The sequence below is a fragment of the Botryllus schlosseri genome, chromosome 12 (assembly GCF_051294905.1).
Source record: "Botryllus schlosseri isolate E-star chromosome 12, Bs_hap1, whole genome shotgun sequence".
Taxonomy (NCBI): Eukaryota; Metazoa; Chordata; class Ascidiacea; order Stolidobranchia; family Styelidae; genus Botryllus; species Botryllus schlosseri.
The window spans coordinates 2125510-2145443 of record NC_137247.1 but is presented as its reverse complement, the minus strand read 5'-3'; the positions used below and the strand labels follow the sequence as shown (position 1 = coordinate 2145443).

At 42.4% G+C, this 19934-nt stretch overlaps 2 protein-coding genes across 2 annotated transcripts in view; one reads left to right on the top strand and one right to left on the bottom strand.

Moving 5' to 3' along the window:
* The window catches only part of LOC145452899 (uncharacterized), a 268123-nt gene that overhangs the window by 32843 nt on the left and 215346 nt on the right, over window positions 1–19934 (bottom strand). The window contains exons 4-9 of the mRNA XM_080331028.1: window positions 13208–13278; window positions 12388–12547; window positions 7862–8051; window positions 7139–7319; window positions 5706–5854; window positions 626–797 (exon numbers count right to left, since the gene is read on the bottom strand). Coding sequence (XP_080187154.1) covers window positions 626–797; window positions 5706–5854; window positions 7139–7319; window positions 7862–8051; window positions 12388–12547; window positions 13208–13278 — 923 coding nt within the window. The remainder of the gene's footprint in view (window positions 1–625; window positions 798–5705; window positions 5855–7138; window positions 7320–7861; window positions 8052–12387; window positions 12548–13207; window positions 13279–19934) is intronic.
* Window positions 18122–19924, top strand: LOC145452909 (uncharacterized). Its single transcript, XM_080331044.1, has 2 exons — window positions 18122–19323; window positions 19649–19924. Coding segments are annotated over exons 1-2 (870 nt in total). The 5' UTR covers window positions 18122–18454; the 3' UTR covers window positions 19650–19924.

The following is a 19934-nucleotide window of genomic DNA, read 5'->3' as shown; positions in this document are numbered from 1 at the left end:
TTTGCAACTTCAGAGATAGGCTGCCTGCCTACCGCAATGGTCTCTTTTAGGAGGATTTGTCCCCTTTTCCAAGAACTGTAAACGTCCTCTTTTTGCAATACATTCTCTTTTTAGCTTTTAGAGTTTACGTGAAAACTCGATTTCGAAGGAACCGAAGGATATTCACACGGTAAAAACCGATCGCGGGAATTTTGATTTAAAACCAAGGTCAACCGCCGCCGATTATACGTGTGAAAGGGTCGGTCGGGAGTCAACTCTGAAGAAAGGCCCTTTTATCAGCTCAGCTTTGAAAATTTGCAAATGGCCCGTTTTCTTGTCGACTAATGCATCTTTGAAGTTTTTCCTCTTTTCCGGATCTCAAAATATGGTAGCCAAAACTAATTCCAACTACGTTTTGTATGCTGTGATACGAGCAATCAATGTTTCAAGTGGAAAATAGTATTGAAACTACAATTCTCGTTGATGAATTAACCCTTAGTAGCAAGCCACGTATAATTTCAGTACTCGAAAAAGTGATCCCTCACTTCTCGACTCGAATCACTAGACTTAATACTCAATTCAGATTGGAGTACTCAAATCATTGTGCCCTGCGCTAGAAACTTCGCTAGAAACATTGCACACTTACTGCACGGATGTGTATTGCAATCCCGTTGTTCTTCAGAGCAGCCAGACGGTACATCGCCTCCATCTGTACAAGTCCTAGTTGCGGTCATAGTCCCGCCATTGCACGCAGCGGAGCAGTGTCCTTCAGTCCAGGCAGTGTACGAGCCGCACAGATCGGTGTCGCATTCTTGAAACTAAAATGAGAATTAGGATCTTGGCAGCCTCCACACTAGGGTTTATCATCATAAGTAACTGTTTTCTTTCGATTTCACTCTCAATCGCATGACATTTTTAAGTTACGTTCGGAAACAGTGCATAGTGAATTTGGCTCAGTTCAAACCAGTCGAGAGAGAGAGAGAGAGAGAGATATTGATCTGACCAACCGCAAAGAAAGCAACATTGGCAGATGAAACAACAATAAATCAACTTAACGGTATAGGACGGGGTGTGAGTAATTATGATGTAGTAATTGGTTGGGATCAATCAATTCAGCTCAGCATAATAATAAAAAGTAACAAAAGACAAATTTGGTGTGAAACAAGCGGATCATTAATGGACAATGATATTTATATTATTGGTGGTGGGAGACGAGGTGGCTGAAGAATTCCTTTTTAAAGGAGTGGTATGGGAGATCCTGTATTGATGAGGGTATATCATTCCATATGACAGGACCGGCATAGTTGATCGATTTCTTTGTGAGGTTACTGGTGGGTCGATTAAGATAGATGTTGCCCTTGGAAGAAAATCTGGTATTGTGTGAGTGAACAGTTTGAGCAAGGACGAAGAAATCATAAAACACAGGAGGCAATTCATACGAAAAATATCGATGCAGAAATTTAGCTACTTCAAATATAAGAATATCGTACTGTAAAAGCAAAGTTATTCTGGATTTGAAATAATAGTATTCACAGTGGTAAGATCATAATTAATCAGAAAATAATTTGCCACCGTAAACATTATTTTATTCAAATCCAAAATTTTGTACTCCGATAACTTCGCTTGTACAGGTTTGAATAGAGCCAAATTTGTTGTGGATTGTTTCTGAACACAACTTAACAATTTCATGGGGTTGCCAGTAAACTCCGTTTTTAATTCGGCGATAATTTGGAGCTCGCCGAAGGTTTCCAGATTATCGTACGGGTTCGCCAAGGTAGTAAATCTAAAGAACTACTGGTCTACACTAGAAGCCAGATAGTTCAGATAGTTATATTCATAGGTTCTTAACCTTTTTTCCTCCAGCGCCCCCTTTAAAAAATTATCATGCTCCAGCGCCCCCAACCTCATTATTGTAAGGAATGTAATAAAGACAATGAGTAAGAGGGAGGGCCGTAACAGCACTTCGTCAACCCCCCTAAAAACGATTGCCTTGCGCACCCATAGCATGATAAACCAAACTTCTGAGGGCTTCGCCCCCAAGAACCCCGCAGCGTGAATTCGATGGTCAGCAAAGTTTGTGTGGCCTGTTCTCCCTAGGTACCAAAATTTTCTATAATGCATGAATGAATAGGTGGTAATTATATAAGTCGCTATAAACTTTTTATCCTCTCAGCCCATACGTATATAACCAACGACTGCCGAACGAGCAGACGCGAACGAAACGATGAAGCTCTCGGCGACGGCCGACGCCGGTCGGGGCACGGCTTTCTGTGCTAGTGTTCGTCGTGACCCGGGCCGTGGCGCCGACCCCGGAAGTGGCCGACCGGTCCGAATCGGTTCGCGGGGCGGAACGTGTTCGCGCGCTGACCGGCGCGCAAGCTCCGGATCCGCGCGAGACGGCTGCGTAAACGACCGGTTTTCGACGGCGGGGCGGCTCGATCGAGATGTGCAAAATTAACACCTCTACTTCCTAAAGCCGCGTTTCGCGGAGCTAGCAAGACCCGCAGCCCCATCTGACCCGCGCTCGTCTGAGGGGCAGTTCAGACCTGTCAGGCGATGACCGCAGCCCGGTTCTGCCACGTCGCCAACCAGTACTACAACGCGGCAAAAGCCCATTGATGATCGGCCCTTGCTCGCCACGGGGGAGAGCGATAGCCTGAGCGTCGAGCGCCGCGCTGGAAATTGGGACTCTAAATTGAAAGAGCGATAAGCTTTTAGAAACGACGGGTCATAAGTAGACGACAATGTGTATTGGGCTTCGAGTCGTGTCGAGTGTTCGATTATCAATGAGAACGGCGTGGAAAGTTGAAATGTATACAAATTATACATGTAGAGTGGCCACAGCGAATAAAATGTCAGTTTCGCATCGGATTAAATGTACTTGCGACAGGACAGATATATTTTTCGAGCGTACCCGTTTAATTGCGCATTTTTGATGATAATTCTGGGATGATCCACCGATCAAGGATAATCCCGGAATTATCAAGCAGTGCCTCGGGGGCATCCTTTTCAGTGTTAGGGGTCTGAGCGGAGGAGGGGAAGGACGAGAGAGACCAGAAATTGCAGTGTTGAGATGATCCTGTACTAAGTTTACAAGGTATTCACTAGATATAGTTATCAAGGTACATGCCACTTACTACTCACATGTACTATTCAGATCAATATATATATGGTTGTCTGAGTCGAAAATAGCATTTATGGTGAGTGGGTGGTAAAATGAGACCAAATCATCCTCATTTCTTAAATTTGAGACCAAATTTGTCTAATTTTGAGACCAATTTGTCTAATTTTTTTTTGTAGTGCACGTAATCAGATTTACCAGTAGCGCTGAGTGAGCTGTTGTATTGGATAATAAAGGACACGTAATTAATAATTAAACATATTCGGGCGTGCCCATAGGTACAATTAATTCGTTACCACGGCCGTAACAGCACTTCGTCAGCCCCCCCCCCAAAAAAAAAACAATGTCTTGGGTCCCCATCGGGTGATTAACCAAACTTCCGGGGATTTCGCCCCCAGGCCCCCCTTCGGCTATCCGCTATTTGCTGATACTAGTCATCTACATTGGGTGTCCATTTACTGAGCCAGCTATTCTCACCTGGACGCGCGAAGCGCGAAAAATTTAAATAATTAATGATTGAATTGATCAATAGGATCAGGAATTGTATGTATATTGATATCAATTTTTATCCTCTCTCTGCTCACGTAAACAGATTTACCGGTAGAGCTGAGTGATGTGTGATTGAAAAGGTAGGACCCCTCAATAATAATTATACATCTTCGAACGTATACCCGTTGGCAGGAACGAAACGGCACTTCGTCAGGCCCCCCGAAAAAACTAGGGTCTTGGGCTCACATAGGGTGATAAACCGACCGCTCCCATCACGTTGTTCGCTTTTGCCACGAAATCAGCTGTACTGTTTAGAGAGTCAGTGCGAAGCGCGAAAATTTTCGATAATTCGTGATAAAATCGGTCAATAAGATCGGGAATTGCATATATATTGCTATCAATTTTTTGTCCTCTCTGCTCACTTTACCAGATTTACCGGTAGAGCTGAGTGAGGTGAAATGTTCCCTCCAAGCTGCGCACGTGCGTCGTGCTGACACGGTCGCTGCGCACAGAAAATCTACGTCGCGCACAACAAATCCGAAGTTATGACCTTTTTTTAGTCGTTACGCACTGTTGTCCAAGGGTTTGCACAGTGAGTTGTTGAGTGTGCGCAGACTCGTCAAAACGTAGAGGGAACATTGTCAGGTGTCTTGGAAACTGTAGGGCCCGTAACTAATAATTAAACATATTCGGGCGGGCGGGCCCGTTGGTATGACTTCGTTGCATGATGTTATTTCGTGACCTCCTGTCTGCGATATCAAAAAATATAGAACCGCCCAACAGGGATGTCAAGTTCTATATATCCCTGTCGCCCAATCATACTAAACTAAAAGACGCACAAGACTTCAAATTGGTATTTCTGCACTGGCATATAATTTTTCCCCGTCAGAGGGAATTCGTCTTCTGAGGTTCAGATTGCCAAGACAGGAACATTCGGTGCCAGTCATTTAGGCGCCCATGGACAATTAAACCTATATGTCTTTTTTAGGCTATATATAACGAAGTTTTCGGTGTTAATTTGCTCTGAATACTCATTAAAGATATGTCCTACCACCACATAATCTACTGCGAAGCCATTTTTCGCCAGCGCCTCCCATATCACCCCTTGAGCGTTTCCGCCCCTTCAAAATCGCCAGCGCCCCTTGAGGGGGCGCTGGAGGCAAGGTTAAAAACCACTCGTTATAATGGATAGTGATGACTAGGGCCAGTGACTAGGGCAAGTTTTTGAAACTTTTGAAACTTATTTTACAGCTTCCGACAGCTTCCTAGATCTCAGACTCTGTGTACTATGATGTTTTAGGCCGTTTAAAGGGATTTTATAGTGCAAATTATTGCAACTGTTCTCTATTTTTTATGCAAATTTTTACTGCAACTTTTATCAAATATTGCGTTAAAATGGAAAGGGGTGATTTAAAACATGCTATAAGCTATTTCTATTATGTTTTTTCTCTTTGATTTGAATAACAAAGAGCTATATGATGGGTTAGCTGCATCTCACTGTTATCTATGCCACAATGACTTGCAAGCAAGAAGGTTGACTACCCCCGTCAAGCACGACATTGCCCGAAAAATGTGTAAATAGATCTTTTTTCATTTCTTCGTTTAAATTTGAGATAGTTCCCCATTTCACGAACGCCTAGGCGAGACCGGCAAAAATTACATTTTCACTGGTTCACCTTTATCCAGTAATTGATTTTGTTATCAAGTCGACGAGAGTGAGTTTTTCTGCAATGCTTTGGGTCAAGTTTGCAGACCTAGGGGGTTTGGGGTTTCATATTTGTCTTGTTTTAGGAGGAGGGGGTTATCGCTATGCTGTTTGGCTTTTTTGGGGAAATTATTCTCGTAGTGCGCAATTTTCTTGCTGTGTACCGGGAAAATGTAATCGTTGGCGTGAAATGGCCAAGTAACAATTTGAAAGCTCTGCAGTGGCTAGGTTATATAAAGGATCCTTTCGAGTATATCCCCCAATTATTTAACAAAAACTGTAAATGCAACTTTACAACATCACAACTTTTTACTGCAACTTTTGTTAAAATTAGGAGCAACTTTCTCACGATTTTAGTGCAACAAAAACTTGCCCTAGTGATGACTAATTGTGCTCCTGCAGTTCCCTTACCTGCACCTCCATAAGCGGGTCGCATTCAGTCGAAGTAACGTTGTCGATGGCATAAACGCATTCCCCGACTCTTGACTGCATTCCGGGCGAGCACGTGGAGTTGCAATCCGACCACTCGCCGTATAGATATAGGCTTTCTTCTATCAAGGCTGAAAGACAAGCCAAAACACTAGGCACCCTTGTGCAGTATCATAATCTATTACGTCATTACCACGACTAGCTCCATTTGAAAAGTCTATACTGTATACTGCGTTTGCGTATTGCACTATTATTATTATTGTATGATTATGATACCAACTGTATGCTTTGATTTTTTCATCCTTTTTCCTCTATTACCGTAATGATATTGTTTTTGTTTCCGTACCACGCTTTTTTGCGGCACGTTTATAGACGAGTGTCAGGCGAAAATATTCGGGTTCATTTCAATATGAATATACTATTCAATTGTATATTGAAGTTCTGTACCTCCAAGAAACTTTTTATAGATTCGTGACGCAACAATGATCTGATCGGGCTACGGTTGATCAGGGGTTCCCAACCAGGGGGAATTTTCCCCTTGGGGGAATTTTGACATTTTTAGGGGATACTCCGGCATAACGGTTATCGGAAGATACACTGGGTTCACAAGGTTTTTAGTTTTTTATGGTGGAACTGCTAAGTATGGATCTAGTTCTTGACAATTGTATGGTTGTTTTGGCGGATTTTAAGGTATATGGGTGTATGTTGAAATGTCTCCCTTAGATATTACACCCCCTGATAAAGTGAAGCTCGCGAGACGATTGCGTTGGATCCGTGACAGCCTCTCGATCAAATTGCTGCTAAGTAGGAAAAGGTCAAGCCGAATTCAGCACAAGGCCGCTGGTGAAAATGTTCCATCAGCCAAAAAAGGTTGGGAACCACTGGACTAGATGATCTTCTGCTCACCTAGTCACATCTTGTTTCTGCGCTATTCTTCGTCTTAGTTGCATTTTATTTTTATTGTGCGCACACTGCTTTACCAAATAAACATGTTTCTGATCGTGGAATCGTCCTGTACTGCACCATTATGCGCATTGTGCTGGACGAGCGCGCGATTTTCAGTGCTACAACGTGAACCTCCCGCGTCGTTATCATCATTTTAGTACAATTTTTATCAAATCAATGCACCGCAAGATGCGATGCAATTTGAAGATGGGAGGGTGCCAAAATGACTTGGAGTTGTATTTCAATCACACACCAGCCTTGGCCTACCCGCCCTACAGCATGTAAATACGAGGCATCTACACTGCGCACACTGCACTGCACACTGGATTTAACAAAGGATTACATAAAAGGAAGCGATGAAAATGAATGCTGCCTGTGTCGGTAGGAGAGGTCGATATGTCAGATTGTGGTCCGGTTATCTTGAGTGTTGACTAGCATTCACATCTAAGAGTCTTGAGTTAGTTACTTACAGCAATCGAATGGGCATTCCAGTGTGCCTGATGAACATTCCTCGGATAAGGTGGCGTCGCTCGGAGCAACGCAATAACGCGTGGCGTCGATCACACAATCACCATCATCGTTGATGTAACATCTACCCTCCTCTTCCCATGTCGAGGTGGCAGCGCATAGGTCCTCATTGCACGGTATGCTCTGTAATCAAGTCATCGACATCAAGTAGCTGCACATGATCTTCGCTGTGTAGGGTGTAATCACGATTGTAATCCAGAAAGCTGTCGTTGCCGGTTCTGATGGAAAACTAGTCATTCGTTAGATAATTTTAGGATTAAAATCTATCCTACCGATCCACGCATATTAGTAGCCCTAGTATTAGTAGTTGAACACGTTTGATCAACAGAGAAAACTTGGAGGTACATAAAACCTGAAACCAGAACCATGGTAGGCCTACTTGAACCGAATCCCAGTATATTTCATTTCATGCGCTGTGGTCGACTTTACTATAAAACCAATACGCCTATACTGTTTTTATGCGCGTGTGCTGAAGCTATTTTGGTGATATATTAAAATATTGCGGTACTTGGCGCGAAAAGCCTTTAGATATGATAGGCGTGACTCTATTCACTGCTTGTATGATGATAATGATCTTCACGTGCCGCAGAAAATGGCCCATGGACAGTTGTTTGATCATGCTTGCGTTACAGAAGTTTTGTAGACTGCCGATACTCAATACTCACGTCTTCATTGTCATGTTCATCGCCTGGGCACAGCGAGTCCGGCAACGTCTCGTTCGTTGCCTGATCTATGCACTCCCTTTCTCGCACGAGAACTCCTCTCAGGCATTCGCTTGAACATTCCCCAGTAGCGCTCCACGTGCCCCACTCCCCGTGAAGACGGTCGCGGCACTGAACTCGCTGCACTTGGCAACTGAAACATATAACAACATGCAGTTAAAAAGACTCTCGTAAACGTAAACACAAAATTTCAATATATAATTGCGTGAACTCAGAACGGAATTTCAATAGTATATGCTTGTGGTTCTCAAACTTTTTGATCTCGCGGGCCGGTTAAACGCCAAAACAAACGTTGCGGACCAGTGACCTCCAAAAATCGAAATTAACAGTAAATACAATTACCACTGATGTATGGCAACCCAAATACAATATTGCAAACTTCATGTAATGCTGTCTTTTTGATACTATATATTTACACGCGTTTCTATCGAAGCTTGTGCGGAGCGAGCGAGCTCAGTCGCGTAAAACCAAAGACCACTTACTTAAGGGTTACCATATTTTAGAAATCTGTGTCAGCAGAAGGAATTTTTAGTCAATCTAAAAATTGGCCACTAGCTGCGCTCGCGGTTTGCCTGTATTCCATGTTGTTTGTTTTTAGTATGAGTCATAATTGGTTGTATGCAATGTAGCTAGATGCATGTTTTTGAAATTCTCCATTTGCTGTCGATTGCCCTTGAAGAGTGTCAGCTCGAAAAGCTTCGGGTTTTAATAAATTCTGCAATGAATATATTATTAAAAAGGCAATCTGAAAAGAGGACTCTTTTTCAGAATTTTCAGACTTGCAAAACCGGAGGAAAATCCTGAAATAATGGTAAATTTTTCACACTTCGTGGTCGGTTGACTCAAGAAAAAAGGTCATCTCCGGCTCAGCTCCCGAATTACCCGCCTCAGCGTTACTTCAGTGCTGTTTTACGGCATCTCAGTCGATTTTGTCCGTCAATATCACCAAAATTCTCAAAGAAAAAGAGGAAAAAATTTCAAAAAAGAGGACAAAAGGGCGTCCTCCGAGGACGCGTTCAAAAAAGTCCAAAAAGAGGGCGAATCCCCTTAAAAGTGGACGTATGGTAACCCTAACTCACTTGCTTAATTGTGATTGTTCGGTGTGGTTTGAAAGAATTGCGACTGCAAAATCCGAAATGCTATTTGTAGAAGCCTATATTATACTGCCAAGTGTTCCGTAGTTGCACTGTCGGATGTTAGCGAGGTTTGTCTTAAAGTCTCAGTAGCTTTCGCATATAACTTGTCCGAAACCAGGGGTAAGCTACTTTTAAACAATTTCGCACAACACTCGTACCATTGTGACGCACGCCTAAAGTATAGACCTACAGGGGTCGGCAACCTTTCCTTCGCAGCGTCCCGAATATGTCAATATAGAACAGTATTACCAGTTTGCGTTCCAAACATTTTGGTTTTGTCATATTTATCGTCACAAAATGGGAATCCCACCAACCATTTATCCGAAGCTGACAACGGCATCGGATATGTCAGTGGATCTCAAAGTATGAGGTGCGAAGGGAATAAATTTTCGTCGCTCACACACCAGAGTTATCGTTTAATGCAGGCAATATTTCGGTAATACACTGCAGGTACTCCGGTCATATCGGAGCCAGGACTTATCAACATCGACCGTACTTGCCAACATGCTGTGATTGTTTCCGCATTTGCCACCATGCTGTGATTGTTTTTATAACAGGATATTATCACCGCCAATCAATTGTCAATATTGCGTTTTGGTTTGTAATCCCAATTTGGTATAGTGCAGCCCTCTAATGGTCAATAGTACAGTGGGTCCAAACCTTTTTCGACTCATCGCGCCCTTAGCAATCTCGACGCAAATTTTCGCCCCCCCCCCAATATTTACGGATTCGTAAAAGAGGCCATATAATCGGTAGGTTTATTAACTAACTCTGATCACTGGTGAATTTACTAAAAAAAATCCATTTTCCGAGGTGGTAGGTGCTCGCGTCTACTTTCCGTTGAGTTGACCTTTCATCTCGCGTCGCAGGATAAGCCGTCTCACGAGCATTTTGCGACCTTGTTAATTAAATAACACTAGGCTTACCATACGTCCTCTTTTAAGAGGATTTGTCCTCTTTTTTGACTTTTTTGAAAGTGTCCTCGGAGGACGCCCTTTTGTCCTCTTTTTTGAGATTTTGTCCTCTTTTTTAGGATTTAGAGCAGATTTAGAGCAAATTGCGAGTGATATGCCACATATTAGCACAGACGTGAAGCTCCGACGGGTGAAAAACGGTGATTTTAGCTCTGAGCGAAAAGATGACTTTTTTTTTTTTTTTAGTCATCCACCTGGCAATGTGGAGTAAAAAACGTTATTTTGAGTTCTGAGCGGAAGAGATGACCTTTTTTTTTTTTTTTTTAGTCAACCAGTCACAAAGTGGGAAAAATTAACCGGTTTTTGAGAATTCTACTCCGATTTTGAAAGTTGGAAATTTATGAAAAAGTGTCCTCTTTTTAGATTTCCAAAATATGGTAAGCCTAAATAACACTGTACTGCACAGTAAAAATGTCACTGTAAGTTTTAACAATTTAACCCCCTAACGCCCCCTTGTATCTCAAATAACCCACAGTGGACGATATCGCCGACGTTGGGATCCACTGGATTAAGATCTTCAATGCGGCCCGAGTGGCAACATAGTCCGAACACACCACGAACATAATACCCGATTAAGGCCGTCGGAGATTAATTTTCGATCAGCCTCTGTGCATCCACTCTTAGCCGATCTTTGTGAATATTAACTTGCTCCTAATTACTTGATCCATCTTACGGCAGTGTTGGGATCAGGTCACTATATACCTTCGATTCACGAGTCATCTCGAGTCATTGCAGATTTGGACTCGAGTCAAGTCAAGTCAATCGATTTTTGAAGGTGACTCGAGTCAAGTCACAATTCAAGTCAAATTGAATTTTCGAAGGATGAGTGATGATTCAAAGTCATAACATTTTGCCAGCTGTGTGACAAACAGAATAATTACCCTTTATCTTGAACCAAACAACGAATATAAGGGTAAATATACATGCAAAAAGGCGTTGTTTCGCACTAATAAAATACGTGAGTAACTGAATAGTTGCATGCTACAGTCTGTTATTATCAGACAAAATAGAAGGCCGAATACGAAGCCTCGAAAGGGTTAAACAAATTGATATGTTATGGTACAATACACTACCCATCTACACATCCGTGAGAATGTAAACGCATAAACTATATTCATTCTATTCAAGTCATACAAGACGGTTGGTAAAGGTTAGCACTGCTCCATCTAAGAAACATAGCTATTCGATTAATCTACTACTACCACAGCAACGTATACTCTGATCATTTCGTTTGCGGCCACTTCATTTGTGATGTAACAATGGAAGGCCTGTGGAAGTGGAACGTACAATAAGTGAATGAATGGTTGCTCTCGCGCCACTGGCGTATCACGAATTATCCGAACATACACATTATACAGTGATCTAGTCGACACAATTTATTTATTGGTGACTTGAAATTGACTCGTAAATTTTGCTCCGAGTCACGAGTCAATCCACATTTCTGAACCGCCGAGTCAAGTCAAGTGAAGTCATTTTTGCAAAGTGACTCGAGTCAAGTCAAGTCATACGAAAAGGTTGACTCGAGTCATCCCAACACTGTCTTACGGTCTATATCAGGGAGGGGAAACAACAGCGGGATTTTGAGCGGCCCGCAGAGAGCTTCTACCCTGAAAGTGAAATTCGTATTCGAAAATATCGACAAATTTAATGCGTCACAAAATTAATCCAAGCTTGCCAACCTGAGAAAGTTGGTCATGAAACTATTTGTTCTGTTCGGGTCTACATACATTTTCGACCACGAACATTATCATGATAAGGCTGCATTACAATCTGATGTTCACGTGCAGTCTTTACTAAGGGCTTCTGCACATGACATGCAGTCAGAGTTCGAAGAGCTTGACAACTTTGATCGACCACAGATGTCTGATTGACTGCTACAGCTATTGGTAATAAATTCAATAAATACTAGTTTTAGTCTCTAAGCTTTAAACTTAAAATTTACTTCAAATACGATATATTCTGAGTATGGGGGAATAAATACGCGATTATTGTATAGATTCTGTAATCCAGCCCGCCAAGTACTTCATTTTCCCATATCCGGCCCGCCGATCGTAACAGTTGCCAGCCCATGGTCCATATCAATGGTTGCTAACCTTTTTTCCTCAAGCGCCCCTCTCTAAAATGTCATTCATGAAAATCGATCGAACATGCATATCATTATTTGTGTTATATTCATTGAAGGCGTCACAATCTTCTTTTGCTCATCCTAACGAAATGCGAGGCATTGTCTCGCTTGCCTCCCCTGACCGCACGACACTGCTGATACTAATACATTTTTGAGTTGGGCGTGCTGATATAGCGCCATCGTTTTCATGCGAATGTGCCCCTACTTTGCGTAGCATGCAACATGTAAGTTTACTTGTTCTTGCGTGTAAAATGGTCATCCATCTCCACGTCTCTCTTTTTGCGTTCAGCAAGCTCCCAGGAACGGGGCGAGATTTCGTCGAACTTGATTCTACACTCTTGCGTATCGTCGCAGTGTGGATTGTCCAACTCGCAGTGCACCCAGTCCGACCATTCTGTATCAGGAATGTGAAGTTATCATCAAATTCTCCCGTCAAAGTATAGTGCGTACATTTACAGAGTGTTCTACGCTCTAGCCATATTTTGGCGAAGGCGTTTATGCGTCTAATGACTAGTGCTAGGCAAATTCGAGTAATGGGGGTGACAATCCTTGTTACATCGTAACCGCGTGAAAGCTGAGGTAAGTTCAAATATGTACATTTCATGCTATCATAAAAAATATAAAGCCAGTTCTACATCACATCAATGATAACTTGGTATTTTCCGACCATGCTTTCATTGCACTTTGTGACAATGCTGTAGGTTGATGACGGTTTCACACATTCATGTGGTTTCGACTAACATGCGTGCCGTTGTACTACGTGTTTCGTACACCTTGATGAGGCCAATAAAGGTTTCAAGGCTTACACAGTGGAATATGGTATCGAAACTTTAGTTCTCGTAGATAAATTACCTCTTACTGGCATGGAGCGTATAATTTCAGTACTCGAAAAATCATATATCACTGCTCGACTCGAATCATACAATTCATACTCAATGCAGATTCGAGTATGGTAATCGAATCATTGTGCGCGGCCTTACAAAAACCTAGAATCGATTGATATTATGAGTTGCCGAATATTTTCCATAATGCTCCACAAAGATTTATTTCTAACCGTAATAGGCTGGCAGATAGCATTCTCCTGATTCGTAGTCCTTGCAGCACGGATGAATGTGCATTGCGTCACTGCAAAATAAGTCAGACGTTGTGAAAGAGATCCTGCGATATCCGATTGGAAATTCATTTTGTTTACAGTTCAGTAAGCAACCATTCTTCTTTGGGAATGAGATGATTGTTAACGGGCTGAATTAGGCTATGAGAAGGTAGTTAGCATAGTGGTGACGATAAGCGCCTCCGCGTCGGAGGTTCATCTGGGCTCCTCTTCCCCGCGTCGCGTCGGCGACAAAAAAGCACCAAAAAAGACCCAATGAAAGAACGCACTCACAAGGAATGGAAAGAGCAAGAAAGAACCGTGGAACAGAGATTAGCATCGAAAAAAGGACTGCAACATCGGCCGCTAGTTCGAGCGGATGCTATAGTTTTAGACACCGCAACTGCTGGTCGTTATAGACATCCTCCTATCTGTTCATTACATCAGTGCTCTTCAACCTTTTTCGACGTGGTACACCCTTTTAGCGTTTGCTCAAAACTCGTGCACCCCTGTTTATTAGGGGTCTTCAAAAATGACTTTTTTTCTCAAATCGTACTGGCTACTTGATAAAATTGGTAGGTTACCTAACTTAAGCCTCCACACCAAATTTGGTTCAATTCCAACCGGTAGCCGCATTACTACGGGAGAAGAAAGTTTCTATTTATTATATAAAATAAATACCGAAAAATTTGAATTTTTTCTGTTCACCCATGAAAGTATTAGTTTGTCTATAAAAACGATGTTTTTCAAATTTGGTTCAATTCCAACCAGTAGAAGCGGAGTTATTGCCGTCAAAAAATTTGGATTTGAATAAAATAGTATTTGGCCACAGGAGTCTATTCGCAGCCAGTTAAGCCACCCGCCACGCAAATTGGAATTTATTTAGTGTCAGCCCAAAAACAGCATGACATTACGAACGATAATCAACCTAAATGTAACAGTATTGGGTAGAGAGTAGGTAAAGTTACTGCTGCAGAAGCGTTAATTCAGATCAGCGATGGTAGCAGGCGCACCAGCCTATTACGTATCTGGCTTGCCCCACACCACACACAGTCGATAGTAGCACTTGGGCTGCAAGAGATGTCAGTAACCTCAGATCGCATGCCGCTATACACAGTCTATTTTTCGCTAATTTGCATCACTAATAACAAAATACTAAATTGCAAATGTATGGCGAAATATTGGACATAAAATCGGCATTTTAAAACAAGTGTTTCGATTTCAACATGGAAGCTGTTTCGACCCTGGCTGGCTACGTCACTTCATTTATGTGCATTGCGGTATGTATTAACGTCGGGTAGGAAGTACCGATTCAAGAAGTCTGAGCTATCGCGGCGGTTCCCTCAAAAATCACTAAAAGACAAATGACTAGCTGAACACATGTTAGTTAACTGCATACTTTCCAACACCAAACGGAACCATTGGTCTATTGCCGACGGCTAAATGAATATGAGAAATATTTGCCTATGACATCACAATCAAGCGGTGTACAGCAATACACTTGAGATAACATCGTACCATATTGTTCATTAACCTCTGCGTCAACCTTTACTGGCCCTTAAACCTGCCTTTGTGATAGCTAGCCATCGGCTCATTGTAATTCGGATCTGGTACACCCCTGTACACCCCATCCGAGTGGTACACCCTTTGCAAATTCTGGTACACCCTAGGGCGTACGACAACCCCGGTTGAAGAGCACTGCATTACATCGCATTGTACATTGTGTATATGTCTTGATCAGGTAAAAATATAATCTGACTATTCTTGATTGAGATAATGCTAAGATTCAGCTTCGAAACACAACTTGCACCGTAGAAGTCCATTGAGTCTAACATGGCGCCTTAAAAGGTATTTATATACACACATAGGTGGTCAACTGGTCAAATTCGTAAGCCTTACTCAAATGTATGCAATTCCACTTAACACCGTAAATTTCTTCTCAACCATACAAGCGGGAGTAGCAATTTCCAAGATTAGTTGAAACTATTTCAAGCATAGATTAAGGTCTCTGAAGTATTCAAGTACTAAGAAAGTAGATACGGTCTATTGATCGCATAGTTGTATAGCAGTTAATCCGAGGTGGCCACAATAGAAATTAGGTTTTCGCAATTAATGACGCTAAAAATAGGAGTAATGTCCTGAAATATATTCAGAGACCCATTCACCCAGTTATCGCGATAATTCCACTGGTGAAAGTGATCGAGGCCTATCCCAAACCTTTATTACTTTACAAATTCAAGAGCGCACAAGGTAAATGTAGTTACCCCTGTCGTTAATAGGAGTGAAGGCGTGATCCAAAACATCCCCATTTGAAAACGTAACTCAAATAGGCATAATTTACACGAGTAGAAATATAGAAGTACACTTTGTTGCTGACCATTAGGGTTGTACAAAATAACTTTTTTCCGGATTTCGGGGACTCGATGATTAATTTCTAAGGTTGCCTAAACAAACGTTGCACACCAAATTTGCCTCCTCAATTCCGACTAGTACAGCGGCTCGCTGCCTTCCTCGTCTCATGGGAAACTCAGGCGTGTAATTGAGCCAAAATTTCCCCCTATAACAAAAAGCAGTCCGATGATTTAATGAGGTCGTTCACCATCGCAAACGAATAGTCACCATTTCCGTAGCGGGCCAAGTGTGTTATTGCGCGATTCACGAACGTTTCCGGATTAGGTAACACCCAGTTCGGACTGATCCATATATGTCCATCGCTAATATCAATGTTACGAAAAATCTGTTTGCTGTAAGTGCAGACATGACTGAGCAGCCCGGTCCTGAACGATTGAAATGAATGTCACATCAGCTCACACCCTCATTCGACTAGTTGTAATTGAACCGAACTCACTGTGCAGCGTTTTAGGCAACCTAGCAGTTTAATCAGTGAATCCCGGAATCCGGTAAAAAGTAACTTTTGAACAACCCTTTCGACCATCCATGGATTTCAGTCACTGCTTATCCTTAGAGAGACGAGTTACTGAGGAGTTTTGCGGTGGAAACTAACTATACATGCCTTTGTATAGTATACTGAGCGACTCGATGACTTGAATAGTCGGCTGTGGAATCAAGGCAGCGTGTCTCCCCTTTTCAATTTTCAGATTATTTTTAAAATTTGTATAAAATCCATGCTTTTCGTCCATCTCTTGTTTTTCTTTGTTGTTTCAAGGTTACTCATGGCCATGACATGCCCAAAAGATAAGAAAAACTTCACATCAAGTTAATTTTCCCAAAATGTGTAATATTTAGGTTACAAAAATCAATTTAAAGCAAACACGTTCACGACGTGTCCCTTTTTAAAAATGTTGTTATTGTTGCCGTCGTTTTGTTTTGCTTTTATGAGCCGTGATGTCATAGCTCTTCAATAGTGACGTCCCAGTGGAATGGCATTGACAATTTAAAACTTGGGTAAAAAAGGCTAACGAACTCTGTCCTAAACGGACCAAGAATGTCTTTAACTAGGTCTACATCGTTATGCAGCACTTTTACGGTCGGCGGTCATCATCATAAGAACATCCGTTCAGTACCAATGATCTATACCTACGTGATATAACTGTTGAACCGACAACGATTTCCAGGCTCCCGGTCACTCCACATCGTATACGTCGACTATATTGGGTGTGAATCGTCCGCGGGCCAATGGTGCATGTTTCGAAAAGTATTTCACACGTGTAGGGCATAATTATCAAATTAAAAAAAAAACGGTATAATAATCAAACTTGAAAATAATTGTTCTTTTCAAATGTAAATGTTTTGAAACGCTGTTTAAAACATATTTTAAACGAAGTGTTTGAAAACATCATTATTTGTTTTGAATGCAGCTTTGTGATATGACCATAAGCTACTGTAATTCCACAGCGATGATTTGTGGTATCGCTGTGATCTCATGGGGCGCAACGCCCGGCGACATAAGTCCCATTCACTTGCGCAGCGCCGTTGCAATATCCACACGCTAATAAACTTGCGTCTGGAAGCACAGTGCGGTGATTAGGAATTAATTGTCTGTAATTACTGCGTACAGTGTATTTCGACTAGAACAGAGCGCCATACTGTGAGCAATTAAGACCGAGAGATAGCGACAGATGTCCGAAAATCCCCAGACAGCTTTCGCGCCCCGCGTGCGTGGAGCGAGATTACAGAGATGAAACGCTTTCCTCCACAGCACCCCATTCTCATGCATATGTATTATATATTGTCTGCGTATACAATTTGCATATCACGAGGCACCTTGCGCCCTGAAATGAAAGCCATTACGCGATGACAATGGGACAGATTGCCGGCTTCGCGAGATCCGATAATACACGCAAGTGCTAGAGGAGGTATAGTCGGGACTTGGGGATGAAATAACCGCGTGATAAAGGCAATTATGGCAAGCTTGAATTTCGATATATGTTAAGCAGCTGGGCTTGAGAGTCGAAGCGAGCTAATTCGTCACTTGTTTTGGAAGAGGGTTGAGTGCGGAGCGTAACGACTACGCAATTGTTTTCTTCAAATTAGATCAGAATTAGCATTGTTGAATGGGCAGCAACCTGGGAAGTGGAATTACAACTAGAATTCGAAAGAAAAACAACAAAAAACAAGTCCAGTTCGCGGTAATCAGGATTTATTCTCACAGGCAAGAGAATGGCAAATGTATGGGCGCCAAGCCTAGGCTCGTGACTTCAGTCTCATGGCAAATGCCTACGCGTCAAGCTTAGCTCGTTTCGCACTATACAGTTCACTGTAGCATAATTAAAGAAAATAATAACATTTTAAAAAATAGATTCCCGACATTTCGCTCTAATTAGTCTACAATTATCTAGTTGTCCAAGTGTATAGAGTGTGTACTGTTAGTACATTGGTGAAAATTTTGAAGTATTCTCCAGATTTCCGACAGCGTATGGTACCTAATTTTGCGTTCATAGCCAATTTGAACTTAGTGAAATATGTATCGCTGGGATAGACCTCCATAGGCATTGCTGTATTTGACTCCCTTTCCCCATCAGAATGCTTTTGAAATTCAAATTTGTTACCAGAATGTTCCTTGTAGCTGATTTCCACCGTACCCAGTATCTGTAATCAGCGAAATACACATGATCTTACTATTCAGCGTGGTCAGCCCAGAGACAGACGTTTCATTGTCGCAGCATAAGGATCGTGTGATCGTTCGAGATTATTGATCACCTGCGACTGAGGGATACCAACCACAGAGTAGGAATGTTCTAAGCCGCACGAATGGCGTTTAAATGCAGCTTAAAAACAGATATGATTCAACAGTCGCTTGATTTAATTTCTCGCCACAGGATTAAGCGAGATTATAATTACGTTATTGCGAAAATGAGCAACTACAATTGGGGCACAGAAGACGACGAATCAGACGTGATGGACGCCCAAAGTCTGGAGAATTGGCACCGGTATTTGGCTTTTCAAAATAGGATATTAGCCAGCCGGTACTATCGCGACCCGTCGGACGTGCAGGGCTGTTCGTACGTTCCAGACACAGAACATTTTCCCCAATTTACTACAGTGCTGCACGAAGAGGCAATAGATGAATACAAACTGGATGAATTCCTATCGGACAACGAGGAATTCACCGAGGACTGTTACCATCGAATCCCTTCGTTTGACGCGGAAAACGGGTTCGCTAATCAAGCCTGTATTAGCGGGGAATTGATTACTTTTGCCGAGTCGTTGGGCGAATATCAGGCCGCAGACACCAGACGTGACGCTGCAAATACATCGGTCACGCAGCTGCAACATCACTCACAGCAACAGCTGTTGAAATATTGTCCATCTTCTCTGCATCAAAATGGACGTATCCAGCCTGAACACTCGGCAAAACGAGACGCGGCCTCACAGTGTACTGTCCACGAACAGTCTCCTACAAGACAGTGCAACTCTCGACAAGTATCCGAAAGCGAGAAAAAGATAACAGTGCCAGCAGATCGCAAATCTCCGGCTAGCGTGAAGCGGACCTTTCCCGGATACTTGGTAACAGAAGAAACGTGGAATGAAAACACGGCCGCTAAGCGAGCAAAGCGCGACTATCCACAGTGTCCAGCAGCAGACGATACGGCGCCAGTCAAACTGCAACCCGATTCATGGTACGTGGTCTACGTGGTTTGACGAGTCCGCGTGTTGTGTATATTTGTATGGTGCAAATTCCCTGTGATAATTATGTATATTTGCATGGTTCAAACTTGCTGTAATATGTTCTCCGGCGCATGTACGTCCAAGCAGTTGTCATGGAGAAAACGACACCGGTTTCATTGGGCTACTTCAAAACTTTTGATTGGTTAGTCGTAGGCGGCTGTTTTCGTGTTGTGTAGCCATGTCAGAACTAACAACAGACAACGTGTGTACCGTGTAGTCGTGCAGGCTACGTCCTGTTTTTGAACAGTGAAATTTACGCACGAAACTTATTTCAAGATGTCCCGACGATCAGCAGTGTGCAGTGAACGAGAAACGCGAAGATCGGAAATCGATGATCGTCCATGCAACACAGGCGCGCTACCCAGCCAGTCCCGATATGACGAACGCTCATTCGCTTTGTTACGTTAATGATTTGAGTGTTATGATTGGTAAAACAGCAGTTTCTTTCCGTATATTTTTCTATTCTATTAGATATTTCATTCTAAAGTTCATATTTTTAGATTCTATTTTTATTAAAGAAAAACTGCGAGAAACCATGTAGACGTAAATCGCGTTATTAGAA

Excerpts from the sequence above, each read along its gene's own strand:
- LOC145452909 (XM_080331044.1), top strand. The coding sequence starts at position 18,455 with ATGGCGTTTAAATGCAGCTTAAAAACAGATATGATTCAACAGTCGCTT.